This window comes from Solenopsis invicta, chromosome 6, assembly GCF_016802725.1.
Source record: "Solenopsis invicta isolate M01_SB chromosome 6, UNIL_Sinv_3.0, whole genome shotgun sequence".
NCBI lineage: Eukaryota > Metazoa > Arthropoda > Insecta > Hymenoptera > Formicidae > Solenopsis > Solenopsis invicta.
Window position 1 is genome coordinate 23879050 of NC_052669.1, and position 19116 is coordinate 23898165.

The 19116-nt window shown below is 37.5% G+C and overlaps 1 protein-coding gene across 3 annotated transcripts; it reads right to left on the reverse strand.

Moving 5' to 3' along the window:
* Positions 1–746: 746 nt before the first annotated feature.
* Positions 747–19107, reverse strand: LOC105200552 (fibrous sheath CABYR-binding protein). 3 transcript variants are annotated; one of them, XR_850978.3, is made up of 10 exons: positions 18819–19053; positions 11051–11186; positions 10398–10572; positions 9793–10082; positions 9535–9715; positions 7281–8210; positions 6411–6617; positions 5728–5842; positions 5171–5246; positions 4012–4132 (listed from the first exon to the last, which is right to left on the reverse strand). XR_850978.3 is itself a non-coding variant. In XM_011168178.3 (9 exons), the coding sequence occupies exons 1-9, from the start codon at positions 18823–18825 to the stop codon at positions 2271–2273; spliced, it is 3903 nt and encodes a 1300-aa protein (XP_011166480.1). In that variant the 5' UTR covers positions 18826–19107; the 3' UTR covers positions 747–2270. The 3 variants fall into 3 exon arrangements, 2 of the variants coding, with proteins under 2 accessions (XP_011166480.1, XP_011166481.1); XM_011168178.3 differs by lacking the exon at positions 5171–5246 and having other exon boundaries at positions 747–4132; positions 18819–19107; XM_011168179.3 differs by lacking the exons at positions 5171–5246; positions 7281–8210 and having other exon boundaries at positions 747–4132; positions 18819–19048.
* Between the last annotated feature and the right edge of the window lie 9 nt (positions 19108–19116).

The following is a 19116-nucleotide window of genomic DNA, read 5'->3' on the forward strand; positions in this document are numbered from 1 at the left end:
CTGCACTCGCCTGCACCTGCGCGCTCTGCCGCGCAGGAGTGGCGCAGTTAAATAGCCGCACAGTAGAGAAGTCTAAACAAAAACTTTAAAAACTTTTTTACTCGCAAATTATATATTTAATTATATCGATTATTATATTATAAATTTATCAAATTATATTGATTGTTAATCTGAAACGTGACGATCACAATTACAGATCATTTAAAATGATTTTCATTAATTTATACAAATTTAATGATTAAACATTTAAAAGCGTTAATGTAAGCAGTAAATAAAATTATTATATATTCAATAAATCTAGTGCAAATTTTAAAAAATATTTATGTATAAATTCCAATTATATACTGGTTTAACTATTTTTAGTTTGAATTTGTATACAAACAGTTAAAGTCAAAAAGAACGTCGTCACCTTCTTTCTTTCAAAATTTGTAATAAACAAATATACATTAATTTCTTAATATTTTTTTATTGAGTAAATATTTTTATTTTCAATTTTTCTAAGACTTTGATTTTTAATGTTAATTTTTAAGTTTTCTTTTTTACACATATTTTAAGAAAATTGGAGTTGAATGTTTATATACATATACATATATATATATGTGTGTGTGTGTGTGTGTGTGTGTGTGTGTGTGTGTGTGTGTGTGTGTGTGTGTGTGTGTGTGTGTGTGTGTGTGTGTGTGGGGTGTGTTTATATAAATTTGATATTTATTAATAATTTATCTGCTAATAATTTTTTAAATAATATATTCTTTTCATTGACGACACATGTTTTTATTGACAATAAATTTTGTTACAAATTTTACACTCTGCATCTTTGTAGTATTTCCTACGACTTACTTCCTGCAAACAGATTGGCAAAGGCTTTCTTCATTATTAAAAAGCTATCAGTAGCATTTACTATGTTGGAGCGAATGGCGTGGTTCTTTCGAAAGATCGAGAGTATTTCATATATTTAGAAAGAACCGTTTGATTTGCTTAAATCTAAATTAGAATAAGAAATTTGTTATTTGTACATACACATGTGGAAAAGATGAACATTTTTTTTTTTTAGAAATATCAACGAGACAGAGTAAAAATACACACTGAAAAATATAATTTAATATATAATATATAACATATATATGAGTATATAAAAAGATGAGCCACTCAGATTTCTCATATAATATCTTAGTTGCCGTTTTTGCAGCGTTGTATTGCTTATATTGCTCTCGTTGCGTATAATAAATTAACAGTGCACTCTATCTTGCGTTTCCTGAAATCACAATAATTGATTCCGTGAGATAAGTGGACTTTCCTTTCATCCACCATCTCGCTCGATCGATGCAGGATGCACGCAATGACAGGACTCCGTATATTGCGGTCGTGTACGCACATATACGTGTGCACGATGTGTGTAAATAAAACGTGGAACTCTCTCTTTTTCTCTCTCGCCGATGATCTTACGACATCGATGTGAAAAGCGTTGGACGTTACAACACACGATCTTGATACTCAATTCGCATGAATTTGGAAAAAACGTGGCTACACGCAACAGAATCAATCACAGCTGACGATTTCTCATCTTTCTTCCTGCGACACGCTCGATCAGATACATTAAAAAGGATAAACAAATTATAAAATGCTCGCTTGCGATAAGACACTCGAGCTCGCGTTGCTCTGGCGAGATTCGTTGGCTCGAGAAAACGGTAATTACTATAATATCTAAGAATATAGGAACAAACTATAAGGAAGAAGCGAGTATATCGTTAATTTATAAAAGGGAACAAAAAAGAAAAGACAAGGGGAAGATAACGTGGCTCGTATAAATACGAATTATTTATGGGCGTTGATTAAACTCTCGGTATCGCTCGATACCTCCGCGACGAAACGCGGTACCGAAACTCAACGGCGATATAGAACTCTCGCGAGATATATATTAAAAGTATAAAAAAAAGGAAAACCGTAACAGACTAGCGAGTGTGATCTTCTAACGCGTCCTTTAATCCTTTTGAGATGGCGTTCGAACTAATCGCGACAATCTTCGTCTACGCTTGCAGAGATAACATAGTTCAGCGAATCTTTCATCTTAAGAAAACCGTAAAAAAAAGTGTTCGCGAAAAGTCTTTTAAAAGCGCGAATCTCGAAAGGATTAAAGTTTCCTTCATAGGACCTCAATGTATTGCTTGATGCTCAGCACGAACATTTGGAGGATCTTCATCTCTTGAACGTCTTTCGGTCTCTCGGACTTCCAAGCTATTCCGAGACCGTTATTGTCGACTTGAATCAACCGGTTATTCTTCCATCTCAGACTTTTTACCGGTTCCTTTCGCGTTCGAGCCCTTTGTCTTCCGCTTCGGCGGAACAGGCGTATCGACACCGACAGCGCCGGCTAATGGCGGTGGTGTTTCCGGCACACTCGTATCGGTCTCCAAGGTCTTCGCACCGGTCTTCTTCGTTGTCTTCACAGTTTTCTTCGTCTTGCTGTCCGCCGCGGCGGCACCCTCCGTCGCGGCTGAGGGAGCCGCTTCTTCGGCTTTCGCCTTCGGTTTCTTTGTCACTTTCTTTACCGTCTTCTTCGCCCCCTTCTTGTCCTCACCGTCTTCCGCCGAGTCGGATTTCTTCAAAACCTTCTTCGTTGCTGCTGCTTCTTCCATCTCCTGCGCGCTCTCCACGGATGGACTGATCGGCGGTGTGGCTTCGGTTACCGTCGGCGTCGATGGGACATCTGGCTGTTTCACTTTAATGGGTTCTTCCGTTGGGCTCTGCTCAGAGATCGGTGACTCTGGAACTTCACTCGGCGATTTCGCTATTGCCTCTTCCGCTATTGCCAACTGTTCGGTAGACGCTGTTTCAGCTTGCACAGCTGTTTCCTCTTGTTTCACAACCGCTTCTATCGTCTCGGCTTTCGCAACCTCCTGTGCAGTTTTTTCTTCCGTAGCTTCTACCTTTGTAATCTGCTCCAAAGGTTTTACTTCTGCCGTTTCCGTCTTCGTAATCTGTTCTGCAGGCTTTGCCTGCTCCGTTTCGGTTTTCGCAACCTGTTCCGCTAATTTTTCCGCAGACGATGTTTCAAGGGGTACCACGCTGCTACTGGTTAATATTTTTTCTTCAGTAGCCGGCGGTATTTCTGATGAGACATCTTTCCTTGTAACCAGATCGCTCGCTGATTCCTTAGTCGCCTCAGGAGGAGCAGCAGTCTTTTCCAGTAGACCGGAAACTAGTGCTGTAGCTGTCATGACATCACCGCGTCTTTCAATTTCGCAAGCCGATCCGTTTAACTGAACAGGTTGCATCGGTGTCGATGCAGAAACAACATCTGTAGACTCATGTACGGCCGTGACCGTCGTAGCGATCGCTTGATCGCTCACGATTACGGCTGCGCCCAACACGGATTCTTTGGGCTCGGCCTGGAGAACCGATTCCGCAACTTGAATAGGCACGGGACTCACGGTGGAGATTTCGGAAGCCGCCAACAGCATCTCAGCATGCTGCTCGCCTGGATCTATCGTGAGAGGCTGTGTTACGGCAGCCACAGATTCGGTTATAGGTTTTGCAATGTCTTCTATTGGCGCTTCACTTGCTACGGGAGAAGTTATAGCAACGTCTTGCGGACTGCCCATACTAAGCGGAGCTGCAAGCTGCGTTACGTCTTGAGCAGAAACTGGGATCTCTGGCTTAGCTTCAATAGGCGCTGACTCGGCAGTTTGTGTACTAGGCATAGTTGCTTCTTGCGCAGGTAATTTACAGACCAAAGGACATGTTTGCGAATCAGCTTGTTGCGCTTCTTTCGCTTCGGGGATAAGACTTTCGCTTTGAGGCGCCGCTTCCTGCATTGTTTGCAAGCTTGCGAGATCGCATTGTTCCGCAGTTGTCCGCGCGGACAGCGGACATTCTGCCGGCGGCTGCGGAGGAGGCACTTCGGTACAGATTTCGCACGATTTTACATCTTTCAGTTCTGTTGCCGGTTTTACACAAACGTCTCCCGACAATTGTATCGGCTCGCTGAGTACTTTCGTTGTAGCAGTTTCTATCGCGGTACTCTCTTCGGAAGATAATTCGGGTGCTTTTTGCTCGGGGATTTGTGTCGCTGGAAGCTTCTCCTCTTTAGGAACTTCGCATATTAGAGATTGCGTTGAATCCTTATCTGCCTCAACTGGACGAAGAAAAAAATGGAAGTGATAGATATAAATACATTTAAATAGATACGTATTGTATATAGAAAAAACTATTCTAATAAAAAAAATTGAGTGAAGAAATCGTGCAAAAATTCTATACGGTGAACAGAGACCGTTTTTTTTCTATTAATTTAAATAGAAGCAAAATTATCGATTAATATTGAATAAATTATAATATTTACAGACATTACATATCATAGTTACAGATAAAATAGACAATTGATGATCACAAAAAAGTCTGATTTCATTTCAGTATAGAAACTTGCGAAATTGAACAGTACAATATATGTAAGCCATGAATAAAAAGTCATTAATATACTCGTACATTTGCTAAGCATTTTGGCAGACCAGTTGTATGCGGCTCCATATGTGAATTATAAATAAGTGTTATTAAGCTTGCATTAACATGAAATATATAAAGCATCATATTTCATACATGTAATGCATGGCACCTTGGTAAAAAGTCAACAAAAGCCGATTGAATCGTAGCGGGTTAAATAAGCAATGTTCCGCAAAATGTTTAACTAGTGAATGACGATTGGCAAAGGCATGTTATACATACAAAAGCATGAAGTAATAATTTTGTAGTATTCGAAGTATTTGTAATATATTGTATCTCACACTTTTAATTATATACATTTTTCATTTTATGCATTAATTATATACAATTTTAAAAGTATGTTTATAAAAAAGTAGATACAAGTTCTCTTACTGAATTAAAAAAAAATACAATATATTTATAAAGATAGAAGAATTTTTAATGTAAAGTATATAAAAAAATAATTTTAGTTTTATTTATGCATTTTGTAACAAAAGAACACAATAACAAAAGAAGTAGCTAAGAACTTTAAAAAGTCTAATTTAACAATAAGATTAACATTGCAATTCAGAAATTTTAAACTATATATCGTTTTACAAAATTCTATCAAATCTAAAGTATCTAAAGTATATAGGATAAACAAAGAAGTGATAATGTCAGAATGTAGATATTTTGTGTGAATACATAAAATATTTACCCCATTAAAGCAAAACGATAATACAAGACGCAGCAATGCTATGGCTCCAGCATCTGTTAGTTGCTGTCCTCTGTTCCTGTTTCACAAACACTCAAACTAGTTAAATTGCATTAACAACATTATATCGTTTCAAACTTTTCGCTCAAAATATTATAACGAGAGTTCGCGTATCAATGTAAGCGTAACTTTTAATCGTTTCCTCGCTCGTCTCCAATTCAAAATTATGAAACTGATTATTGCATGCTGTATTAAGTAAGTGAAACAAAAAAAAAACAAACAAAAACGCAAAGCATACTCGAGGAAACAGTTAACGGCTTTGCACTATGAGCACACTTATTTCAAAAATGTATGCTACATTTCTTTTATTATCTTGATTGGTGAACAATTATGCTCGTTGAGCCAAATATCGTGTCATTATTTCAGTTTTTACGTGCACGAAATAGTTTAATTTATGATATATAGTTACCTGTAGTTCAGATTTATAAAAATACGCTTCAAATATCTATTACGATTTTATTTGCACGAAAATGTAACTTAACGTGCAAAGCGAGACATACCAGCTGGTTTATCCTCTTTGACATCAGCATCAGCAGTCTTTTTTACAGCAGTCTCTTTTACAGCGGTCTCTTTTACAGCGGTCTCTTTTACAGCGGTCTCCAAAGTAGAAGTATTCTACAAATATTTATCGTAACATAAATTATTCATTATCAGAATAATATTCACTGTTGCCTATGCAACTTTCTGAAATCTAATTGTTCAATGGATTCGAATAACTGTATACTTAGTATTTTTCTAATTTTGACAATTACGATTCGAGCAACCTTGTTCTGGCAAGAATCAAATCAAATTTCCTGTTTTCAAGAAATACTTATATTTACAAAATTTCTGCAAAAAAAATCTTTCCAGAGGTTTTTTATTTTTAATTTTTATTTTTTAATGGGTTCTCATAATATTAATCAAAGCCTAAAACTTTATTCTTATACCTATTATATGTATATGTACAAAAAGAAATTATATTTTCACAATAAACGATAGAAAGTTTATTGAATGGAAACTACAGTGAGAATTTATTTAACACAGTTAATTTTATCTTTTAGGTTCCTATCTACGATAAACCGGTATATTCTACGATAAGTATTCTTAAACTACGGTGAGAATTTATTTCCTGAAAATTTAGCTTTTTAGACTTGTTTGGTTTTTAAACGAAATCCTTGAAGTATATCATTTAATATTTAATTACCTCTTTAGGTGGAGTTGGCTGCCGTTGCGGTGCGAGGGAGAGCGTCTCGCAAATCTTGCTCCATATGTTGTCGAAGCTGTCGCGGCCCATGTAGTCAATCTGTCCTTGTTCCCAACTCTGCTTCCTCATATGCTCCTCCAGGGCTATTTGCTCGGTGCTCCTCGCTTCGCCCAACGTCAGTTGAGCCAGGGCACCGGCGATACCCGTCTGTGTAATTAATAAGAATATTTTTTTCATTTTAAACCGCTTGTGACATCGAAGAATTGATTAATGCAAAATAATGCAAAATGACAATATGAGCCATGGTAAACACACGAGCGTTCAAGCAATTTTATCTCTTTTGCATTCCTTAAGACAAATCACGTTTATGTATACAATACAAAGCTAGGATGCTACTTACATGGAAAACTTTAAAGTAGGATACACGTGACACGAATATAATGTGGAAGTAATACGGATTAGTGCACAAATTGACAAATCATTACGTTTTTCAGAAAACAAACAAAATTATTTTTATTCAATATTCTATTAAAAAATAAGTAATAACGAAAAAAATGTAATTTTTAATTATATATTGCCTTTCAATATTCCTAATAAAAGTGCAAGTAATGTCCCAAGCATTGTCGAAATAAATGAATGACACAATGCACCATGTAATTGTAAAAAAATGAATTTTACTGCAATACAATTATAATTATTATAATGCTTTCGTGATCTTTCTTCTGTAACAAAGAAAATTTACAAAAAGACTGAATATATCAAGAAGATTGAAGCGGATATATTCTCAGAAATACATACACGAAAGCGTACAGTGATAATATATTCGACTTGAATTTAGAAAAAAAATGGAATATGGGAACAATTACTTACATTTGCATTGTCTAGATGTTCCGTTACATTCGGGTCAGATCGCGTGGCTACATTGTGGAGATCTGTACAAGGTGCGGGAGAGGAAGGAGGGAAATCGATTCTCTGCATGTCTGTCTGCTTATTCGCAGCTTCCAGCGCCTGCTCGCTGTTCTTTTCATTACATCGATAATGAGATGCAAAGTTATCACGAGCATCTCGGTTGCTAATATGCTGCTGCGCACAAGATTTATTGTGAGGAACAGTATGACTCAGATGATTTGCATTTTGATGACTAGCTTGACTACTAGCGTAGTGTTGCGCGTGGTTCTCATGCCGTACTTCGGCAGGCTGCAGTTCCTGAACCTGTTGATAATGGTGATGTTCATCCGCTTTGCTTCTGTGATGAAACTGTTGGTGATGCTCGTTATTGTGTTTTTGTTCATCATAATGGTGATGGCTCTGTTCATTATGCTGTTCAACGTGGTGTTTTTGCTCATTGTGTTGCTGCCAATGATGATGTTCAGTATGCTGTGGAAAATGCTCTTGATTGCGATTCTCTCCGGGATTAGAAGTTACGTGATCTTGATGTTGATAGTACGTTTGTACAGGCGTGTAAGAGGAATGTTGTTGCTCATAGTGAAATTGTTGATTGTGTGCGAGTTGAGATGCACCGTGATCATCACTTTGACAAACAGCGTTTCCTTCTGTCTCATACTTAATTCCGCAGTGACAATTTTCGTCATTGCCACTCGGCGTACTATTGTCAGTCGGAAACGGATGGTTCCGTGGGGAATAATTTTCCCAGGGATCTTTAAATTCGGAGAAATCCGGTATCCGAGAGCTGTATGTGTTGCTATTCGTCGCGTCAGAGTTATCGGAGGTCTCGGGAGAAGGGGGTACATAGAATGGGAGAGTAAATGCGTGCCAAATTGGAGCCAATGTGCTGGTGGCCTATGCAAGCATCATGCCAAAACAGAAAAATGCACACTCAATCGGTTAGTACTGAACTAAGTGTTTAGCAGTGTCCATTTTTCTTACAGCGTTATGTTTTCGGTATCATGTAAACCGTAGGTTTGACATTGTATAGCAATAATGCAAAATGTTATTTTATAAATAAAGTTACGTTTGTGGTATTATATCAATAGCTTGAAAATGCCACACGAATAACATTCATGCTCGACCCATCCATTACAGAGATATTACGAATAATGGAATTAAACTTAAAATTATTATATGTAGTGATCAAATTAAACTATTTACACGAATTACAAGTGTATGAGTTAGAAAGAACAGAGATCAAAGAAAAAAAATAGACACTGGTTTAATAACTAAAAAAATCCGTTATATTAATAGCCACATTATTCGTTATTGGATTTTTTATGAGACAAAAAGTATGAATAAATTTTTATTTAGTGTGAAAATATTTAAAGCATTACATTGTGCATATACCATACAAACACGTAAATTAAAATTGTCAAAAATAACATTATATTAAAATGCAGCTATTAATATGCATTATACAAAATATCTACAAAAAAGGCAATTCGAGAATATATCTTGAACCCAACGTAAAATATTATAATATCAATAAAATTTTTCTAAGAAATAGTGGATTCAAAATCTATTTAAAGTGCAAAGAAATTTACACATTTTATACCGTTTAAAGATGCAGTGGAAACACATTTATGACTATCAGCTTTGCAAGCTTTCACACAGCATTAAAAAAGTCATTTAAAAAATGCAAGCCATTCGAAAAATTTCAGAGATTTGTACAGTTATATTTACAGAAAGTCTGCTAATGCAACTCAATGCAACTTTGATACTAGCTAGTACGAGTTTTAGCAAATTTGCGCCGATAAAAACTCTCAGAATAACATCGTAATTTTTATGCAATATAAGACACAAAATAAATAAATTCTATTTAAAATAATAATATGCAAAATCTATTGGTAAACTACAAGCAGTAGAGACGCGTATGTAAGAGTGTCTTACCGTTGTCTTATTTATAATTGAATATAATTGCTCACTGCTTTGCTTGTAAAACAAATGCATAAGAAAGAAATTGCGATATTATCATTTCTGGCAACGTGTGCGTAAATATAAAAATGAGTAAAAACATGTTATTTACAAATTATTAACGTGGATAGAAAAGATCTTTTTTTATTAGAATTTTAGTGAAAAGATTGGTATGTATTTCAAGTGTCATTTCAGAAACATCATATATTTAGCATGTTAAATGCATACTGTGCTAAAACAAATTGTTGATCAAACTTACCATGGAAGGCGATAGTTGAGGATGCACTCGCTCGCAGAATATGTTCCACCATAGTTGCAACAACGGTTGCAAATGCGGTGATCCCGATGGCGGCTGAACGGTACCGGTCAGGGTATCGAAATACTGTAACCACGGTTTCGTTATGCCGATAAAGTGTATTATTCTCACGTCGTCGCCGAATCTAGGATGTAAACGGAGAATTAGAGAACGGAGGAGAGATTTAATCGTGGCGAGTTAAGTAAGAGCGCGAACGCTTACTGTTTAAATGCGGGAAGATAAGAGTACGTTGCGGTAGAACACATGTTGTAAATGAATGGCAGATGCTTAGAAATATCCTTGGTAGCCCAGTCGCTAAAGAACATGTTCAATAGACCTTGATCACCGCCGTCGAACGAGCCCTTGGCAGCAGCGAATGCGGTGATTGACGCAAACGTTTGTTGAGACGGTCTGAATACAAATACTCCGGAATTAAAGCAGTCAGGCCAACCGACGTCGGGCGCTGCTGATAATTCCTCTCGCTCGAATAACTCATCGCAATTTTGCACGACCTAAAAACGTTAAACATGTTGAGATTGACGTGGGAGTTTTATCTCGCATTATAAAAATGTTAATTTTAACCTGTCTTTCGTATATTTTATTTTATAAATGTCTTTTATACATTTTCTTTTTATTATTAAATAATGTGTAACTCGTTTTTTAAACATATTACAACAGAGAATAGATAATGGAATTAAAAGCTTTAGTTACAAATCCAATTTCAATTTTAGCTTTAGATGTAAAAATATATAACAAAAAGAGAATACAACAAATATTAAAATTAAAATTAAACAAAATGTATTGTAAATTTGAACAAAATTACTCACAAGCGCGTCTGCATCGACGAATACACACTTCTCGTACTGAGTTAGCCTCCAACAGTGTAACTTGGTGAAAGTAATGCCCAATTCTGGTCTAGCCAACAAGGCTAGATTCGCCTCGTCCTTTGAGTCGAGAACATTGACTTCCTGGACCAAGGAAAATACTGCCGCCAATTTTTCTCTGTAAAACATAAAAGATACATTGTATACATTGCATTTAGAATCTGGTCAATGTTATTACGTAATCCAAATATTGCATAAAGTACAGAACATTCAATGCTACACGAGTACATATACATGTATCAATATTTACTTAACATTACTGAGGCTTTAAAATTGAAAAAGTTAAGAAAAACAATACTATTGCTAATTCAACAGTTCTTATGAGTAACTTTACTGTGCTATCTCTCTCTTTCATGAATTTTATAAAATAAATTCTAAACAAAAACTAATCCCAGCAAATTTGCTTAATTATCATAAAAAGAATTAGACTTTTCTGTTGTAATAACCAAATACAATTTTAGTACTCGATTACCAGTACGCAAATGCTAAAAATATAAAAAGTTTATCTTTATTTTTCTTGACACGACTTGGCATGCTACTAAACTGCGTATTTTCCTCCGCGTAATCATTTTATTGGACTTGGGCAAGGACGATACCTCATGGTCGCTGTAACTCCAGGTGTGACCAGACAGGCCAGCTCGTACTTGGTACCGACCCGGCGTAGGGAAAGCGCCAGGACCAACGCTCCCAGGGAGTAGGCATCGTTCGTAGCCAGTGTAACCCATGCATATCCTGAAAGAATAATGATAGACCCGATGAAACGCTTGACCGAGAATTCGCTTCTATTAGACACGCTCGGGCCGAATCTATTTTAGACCCGGCGACTACGACGAAGATAACGTTTAAATCTGCATTGCTGCATCCAGTGGACGTGTCCAGAACACGTGAATATAAATACGCGCACGGTAGGACATGGGATAGAGTCATCCAAGGCCATATTTTAATCTTTAAGTTCAAAATACGAACGTATTCACTCGACTAAAAATGATTTTTGTATACAATTTCTGTCTTCGGTCCAAGACAATTAAATTATAATCTCTTGCGTTTGCTGAGCATTAAAATGTCGTTTGGTTAATTTAAAAATTATATATCAATCTATTTCCGTTTTTTTTTTTAATTTTCGATTCGTATTTTACTGTAGATACGTAAAAACTCTTAGTTCAAAAATGGCAAAAAGGAATTTTACAATTGTAATAATGTATTTTTAATAAAATGCGAAATGCGTTAATGGGAATGTCTCTGGTAAGAGTCTCGCAGTATTGCGTTTAAAACAATTACAAGAAAAAATGGCATGTATTTTGTATGTAAATAATGTAGATTTTGTGAAATGTCCTTCGTTTTTAAGTTCGAAACAACACGAGAAAGACTGTTGCGCAAAGTGAAGACCCAGTTGTGAAGTTCGCGAGTCGATAAGCATCAAGTTAATTCACGGTTAACACTGATTTTCAAATTAACCGCGATCTTACGTAAGCGCAATAAAGATAGACGGTAAAATTATGCCAACGAACTCGACAAAGTTCAAGTGTTATCATACATGAAGCACTCATTTTAAACGTGTACTTCTGCAGTCGTCAATACCTCAAATTTATGAAAAAAAAGAACTTCATATAATTCATTGAAGCGTATGAAAGTCGTAAGGCAATTTGATGAATGAATGACTGTAACATTAAGAGAAAATTAAAAAATGGATCATATTTTGCGAGAATTTTGTTCATGAATTAAACTATCTAATATCTTATAACGATAGTATAATATAATGATATCGTTAAGAGTTACAGAATCCAGCTACTGTTCTTTGCAATACGAGTATAAAAATTTGGCGCATTCCTGCTGCGGTTTATCACGAGAAAAAACGCAGGAGAATGCAAGCGCAGATGCCGAGACGAAAGGAAAAGCCAAAAATGAAGGTGACGTTGGCAGTCTTCCAACTCCGGATATATAATTAGAGCTCTCTCGTATTGGTCTCACTTCCTCTTGACTCGACGTTAAGAGACTTTAATTATAAGCAATTATTTCTAGAGACGTTTATGTCCATGACTGCATTCCGTATTACAGACATGTTTTATGTCCTTAAAGAAAGAACATTTTTTGCATATTGTTAGCAATTGTACTGCCAGTGAACAAATGGTATGAAATAAGATGATCCTATACTTTGCTCAAAATAGGTTTTTACACAGGAGGCTCTTGAACTCTTAATACCAAAAAAAACTTTTTGCCGAAAGTCGTCACATATAGCGTTAAATTAAACATTTATTTCTATAAACACTTCTTTAAGTATATTTTATTAAGATATTAAACAATTCCCCGAGAATATATGTTTTTTTTTACGCAAAAACGAGATCAATAGACGCTCATTCAAACAAATGCAAATGCATTGCTTTCGCGCAATGTGCATTATGATGCACATTATCATTAAACGCACGATAACGGATGCGGTAGCGTGTAAGTCGCAAAATCCGGTTCGGCACGTGCAAAAATTTTTACCTACGCAATGGAAACTTGGCAAAACGAAAAAGACGCAATCGCAGAGGCGTGTACCTCTTGTTTTTCACAGGCGCAAAATTCATCGTGCATTTATTTATAACGTATCCTATTTCTATTTCGCCTGATACCGCACTATCCTCCGCGCGTAAGCAGAGCAGCGTGTTTTGGCTGTGCTCTACTTTCCCCCTGGATAAAACACGTCACCTATTCTTAGGTGGATCTGCGACGAAACTCCGGCCTCCGATCGTCTTTTATAAAATTGCGAGACACTTGCCGCTTGATTTAGAACTTTGTCATGTGATGATGCTTATAAATCCACTGCATTTGCATGCATCTGAATTGGAAAGAAATTGTTGCGTTCAGAACATTCCGCTTCAGAATCGTATGTAACAATTATTTACAATTATATTAATTATCTATAACAATTCTCTTTAGTATTTATAATTGTACTTTTTAAACATGCTAAATCTAACGGACACAATTGACTTTCCTACATACTGATAAAGACAATAATAAACAAGACGAAAGAATGGCGTAAGATGTGCAGGCAGTGCATAATGTTGACGGTTCAAAGTTTATTCATCGGAAAAAAAGATCGCTAAAAGTGCGGACAATATTTGCTATTTTAGATAACAAGAAAACTGATAATTAGACACTTATGATGTAAAATGAAATATTAAGAGTAATAATACGACACGAAGTGTCCTGAACGCAGAAAATATTTTAAAGAAGACATGGAATAATGTAAAGCTTATTTTATTCTAATAAAAGTATCAAAGCAGGTTCGATTGCGACGAATTTCTACTCGGGGTTTCGTTCGCAATAATTTCTCGCAAAATCTATTTAATTGCTGTTAGCATCGATGCGAATTAGGGACTTTGCCAAATAAATCTCGAGGCACACACGATAACCTCGTGAACGAGGGAGATTGTCATCATGCGTACACGTGATTGGAGACATCGATCGCACCATTAATTCCGCATGATCAACCACGTGGTTCGAAAAAATCTCGTTTACGTGTAACGGAAGGGGAACACTTAACGTGAGGAAGCGATGCTCTCCAATATGTTCCTGATTCGGAGTTCGTAACAAGATCGCATGTGGTGTAACGTCATCCTAACGTCACCACGTCGAAATACGCGCGTGTGGGGGCAAACGCGTTAAAATCCAGTGCGGATAAACGTCGGAGACAAACAATAATGAGTCCACGAAGGAGTGCTGGGACTCGAGGTGGATCGGATTTCTGGCTGCTGGTGTTCTCAAGAGCGTTCAGAGTCACTTCAGAGCGCGACGTCTGTTCTTCCTCTCGTTAGCGCTCGCTCTTCTGTTCGCAATATGTTTTCATGCATTTCCGTCACGCCTAATTTGATTGATCGCACGACGGATGTCTCATCCGCTTACCTGTCTCCCAACTGACAAAAATTAACTTCGTTATTGGACAGTGCAAACGTAAAACGCAACGTCGTGCCGCAGACAAGAGAAATGTTTGACTACTGTAACATAAATGGTCGGAGAAGAGAATTTTATAATGAAAATACTAATTGTAAAAATGCTCAAGACTAAAATAAAAAATAGGACTCGCGATCGATGGTAAATTAATGAAAAATGTTTTCACTCGGCGAAAACTGCGCTAGAATTCTTCTGTCTTATTTTAAAGTGAGAATCAAATGGTTCAAGAAGAGAAAAAGGATTTTAACGAAAGGACTAGTTGTAAAAATACTCAAGACTAAAATAAAAAATGGAACTCTCTCACGATCGATAATAAATTAGCGAAAGAGGTCGCGCGGCAAAAATTGCGCTAGAATTCTTCTATCTAATTTTAAAGTGAGAATTATTGTAACCAACAAATGGTCCGAGAAGGGAGGAAAAATTTCAACGAAAGTACTAGTTGTAAAAATACTCAAGACTAAAATAAAAAATGGAAATCTTGCGATCAAAATTTAACGAAAGTAATTTAACGAAAGAGGTCACGCGGCAAAAACTGCGCTAGAATTCTTCTGTCTAATTTTGAAATGGGAAAATTAATCTTCCAGCGCCTGATTTTGAAGTAGAAACAGTTAATCTTTCGGGTCTCGGAGACAAGGGCGGTCTCTCGCAAATGAATTACAACGAGAGAGACGCGAGACAGGAAAAATATTTTAGTGCACTCGCTATATTTGATGTCGCGAGGTTTGATCATTTCCTTTGAGAGTCGCGGAGGTGAGGTCTTCTACGTAGAACATTATGGTGCGAGAATACTCGAAACCCGAGGAGGCAGACTGCCGGCATGGGTTTATATTTATACAAGCCGCTCTTCCAGCTCTTATAATAGCGAGTCGGTCTCGCATTCGTGGCGAAATGCATTCATACGTCTTGCGTTAGGTCAAGCACTTGCGAGTATACGTCGCAGTTGAACCTGATTACTTCCTTATAAGATTCGCGGTCGGAAGCGACGCGGATGTCCTAGAGTGATTTTCTATGGCGCGTAGAGATGCTAGTAACAACCGGTCGTCGACAGATCGATACCACGAAGAGAATCTGCAAGTTAATTAAATAACTGTCGGTTAGTTATTCTAATTTTTCCAACATTCTGTGGAAGTTAAAGTCTGCACATTTGAGAATGAAAGAAAAGCAAGTCCGAGCATTGTCGTATTTATATTGCATTAAAAGAAATAGTCATAATAAAAAATTCTATGAATAAAATAGTAGTTCTATATTGAAAAATGAAAAGCTTGTCTTCCTTTTACTTTAATTTGAATGCCAATCTTTCTCCCCTTTTAATTTAGATGCTAATCGCTATTCTCGTGCGTACATCGTCTATTCTTACGAGGAGAGCACTACAAAGAGCACGCCCCAGACTTCTAGTGCCGAGAGTGCGCGAATCCAAAGCAGACGAGGTCAAGATTGAGATCACATAAAAATAGTATTGCTAGTTGTCGATAAAAGTCCAATGAACCTGACAATTAGTTCACTCACTCAGAATATCTCACACGTTTTATAAAATATACAATCATACGGTGCATATGATTATTTAAAAATAATTTTATTTGCGTTTTCTTTATCAACAATTTCAGCAGGCTGATTCAATAATCGTCTTAAATCGATAAATTTCGTTTTAAAGAGATTATTGGATCAATAAGCAAATCTCTCTTTAGAAAATGCAAGGTTTTAAATAGAATACATTCGCTGAAGCATTGTTATTTATAATTTGTAAAAATTGAAAGAATGTTAAATGAATTTAAATTTTTTTTAAAACACATCAATTTCGTCATACTATGCAGGCTTCTATATATGCAGAAATGACTTTTAATAGATAAAATAACAAACGATCAAGACAGATAAAATTATATTTTTTATAAATAAAAAAGATTTGTTGTAATATAATAAAGTTATATTATTTTAACATTGCAATGTAATTAAAAAAAATGTTAATAAAATAAAGTTATCTAGTTGATTATATTCTGGATTAACAATCTTTGGAATGTACGAGGAGGATAATTGATAAAATACTTTGATTCGAATTATTTTTTGCACCGAATATTATTTCACAAATATGTTTTAATTGGCCATCAGTCCCAGTAATTTAACGATTATAAATCACAGATTCCATGGAAAGAACAATTTTGCTGAAATACAGATATGAAAATAATTATATTAAACCATTCAAAAAACTATACTAAACTTTAACTTGGTTGCTAGAGTGTCAAACTTGTTTGCAGCAACATTGCCATGCTTGGATGTCCTACATAATTACTTTGATGGTCCAACATAAAATCATTTTAAATTAGCTAGTACAGCCACACGAAATGTAGGGAGAGATCCAGGTTAAAATCCTGGTAATATTTTTCATAATAAATTTTTCACATTTTTCAAGATTGGAGTATCTTAGAAATGCTGATTAGCATCAGTGTTATTAAATTGATTGTCAATTTAATTCTGTGACATTACTTTTTTTTATTCTGTGACTTACTTTTCAATTTAAGAGCTGTGTTTAAAACCAAAAGTAAATGGCGCACAGTTCGAAAGAATTACATACAAAATTACACAAGAAACTAAGATCTTGCTATGACCGTATATTGGCCTCTCTCAGACCGTATATTGGTCTGTCGAATTTAACTGTATGATAAAATTATTTTTTTTATTTGTATCTAGCTAAATTTTTAGATGCTGTCCTCCCTCCATTATCAAAGTACAGTCGATGGCGATCGATATAAGCGTCGTCCACTTATCTCATATATCTCTCAATTACATAGGTCGCAATTGATATGCCATCGCGAGACATTCGAGACCGGTGTGACGCTTGGGGCGCCAGTCTCTTAATAACAACAACCGAGACTCCTATCTTCCACAAGATAAAATCGAAATGTCTTGCAACGAAAAATTATTTGAACAATCGGTTTTGCGCAAAAATTCGGAATTCATTCCGTGCACGGGTTTTCCTATCCACGTGGATGCGTCGACGAAGCCGTGCCGGGGGGGGAAAAAAAACACACGGTGAATCCTAAATATATCGTCAACGATGCCACGAGTGTCGCTCTGACGGATATTCTTTCTGGCGCGTGTCCGGACACACCTGCGCGAACAATCGGGCGAGTGACGACGGCGAAGAGGAGGCAAAAATCTCGCTTAGCAGCGCCGAAAGTACGCGAGCGATTCCGCGAAAGAATAAAAATACGGGAGACAGTCCGCGCACGGCTCTCCGGAGACGCTTGGCAAGGCGCCGCCGTGTTTCTCTCCTTCTCGGAGGAACGGCCAGGAATAAACGTCAGAGATACCGCCGACGTTGACTTATCTTGTTTCTCTTGTACGCGAGGAATCCAGTGTCCGGAGAGAGAGAAAAAGAAAGAAAGAAAGAGAGAGAGAGAGAAAGAGAAAAGCACATGGAACGCAGTTAGATCTTTCTTGCGAGCTTCGCCTATTTTCTCTCCAATTAGGCGACCAATTAGCACGATAGTCTGTCAGAAGATCTGCCGATGGTTACTTAGAGAGATTGCATCCTCTTTAAATCGGATGATGATTATTCGGTTATTTGCAGACGTTACTCCAAAGACTTTATACGAGCGCGAGATATTTATATATGAGATATTTATATATAAGAAACTCATATGTATAATAATATGTCTAATTGAATACGCTGTTGTATTTCTGACTCTTGAATCTCACCTCCTTCCCTTTTATAGTTAGCGACAATTTCCACATTTACTAAGCTTTTCTCCCCTCCCCCCCCCTCTCTCTCTCTCTCAAAATTTGGAGTACAAGCCTATTTAATTCTAAATACATATAAAGATTAAATTTTAGCAGCAGCGATCATGTAATTTTGCCTTAGTTAGCGTAGAAAATTTTTAAATTTAAATCTAATGTTGCGACAGCGATTCTCCCTCTATCGATTCGCAATCGATTCGTGCGAAAGTTCATGTTTGCGATTCGGGGAGAAGTTCACGGCGTAGTCGAAATGCGCGGGAAGTAAGCAGTTCGAAGTTCACGGTTCTCAATTCGTGCCTTGCGTGTCCGGATTCTCGAGAAGCTCGGTAACTTTCTCGAGCCTCGAGTCGCCGCTGCAGATTCAGCTTTCCAACGTGATCGTGGCTCAAGCGGGCAGACGAAAAAAAAAAAACGAAAACAACCGGTGAGCGAGCCGGCGCACCGGCAATACGTCTGCGTAGCACGTGAACGACGGTTCCGATGCGGACAACGAGATCCGTTCCGCCAATATTGGTATCGGGAGGAGAGGCTGAGACGCATGTCGAATGGCGTGAAGGTCATCGGGTCAAGACCGGCGAGCAACGTTATCGGCAGGCATGCCGCGACGAGCGGAGCGGCGCCGAGTCGAGCCGCGTGTCAAGCTGGAGCGCCGAATCTCGCGGAATCAGGCAAACGTGCGTCGTCCCACCGTCAACTTACCACCCATGACTGGTGCTCCACACGGCAGTGAGCGAACTCGAGCAGATTCTTCTTCCTTCTCTGTGAGACCGGGAGACCAAAACGTTCCGTACACACCCACCACCTGCCGGCACTGACCGGATGGAACAGGAACAGTTGCGTGCACCTCGTCGGCGCCACAACACGAGTGAAGAGAGCTACGAGCCCGGCCTCCGGTCGCTCTTAGCGAGATACTCCGATTCCCCCCACCTCGCCTAGTGCCTACCCGCCAGTGCTCCGTCGTCGTGGAGGTCGCGACGATAATGCACGGTGCTCCGCT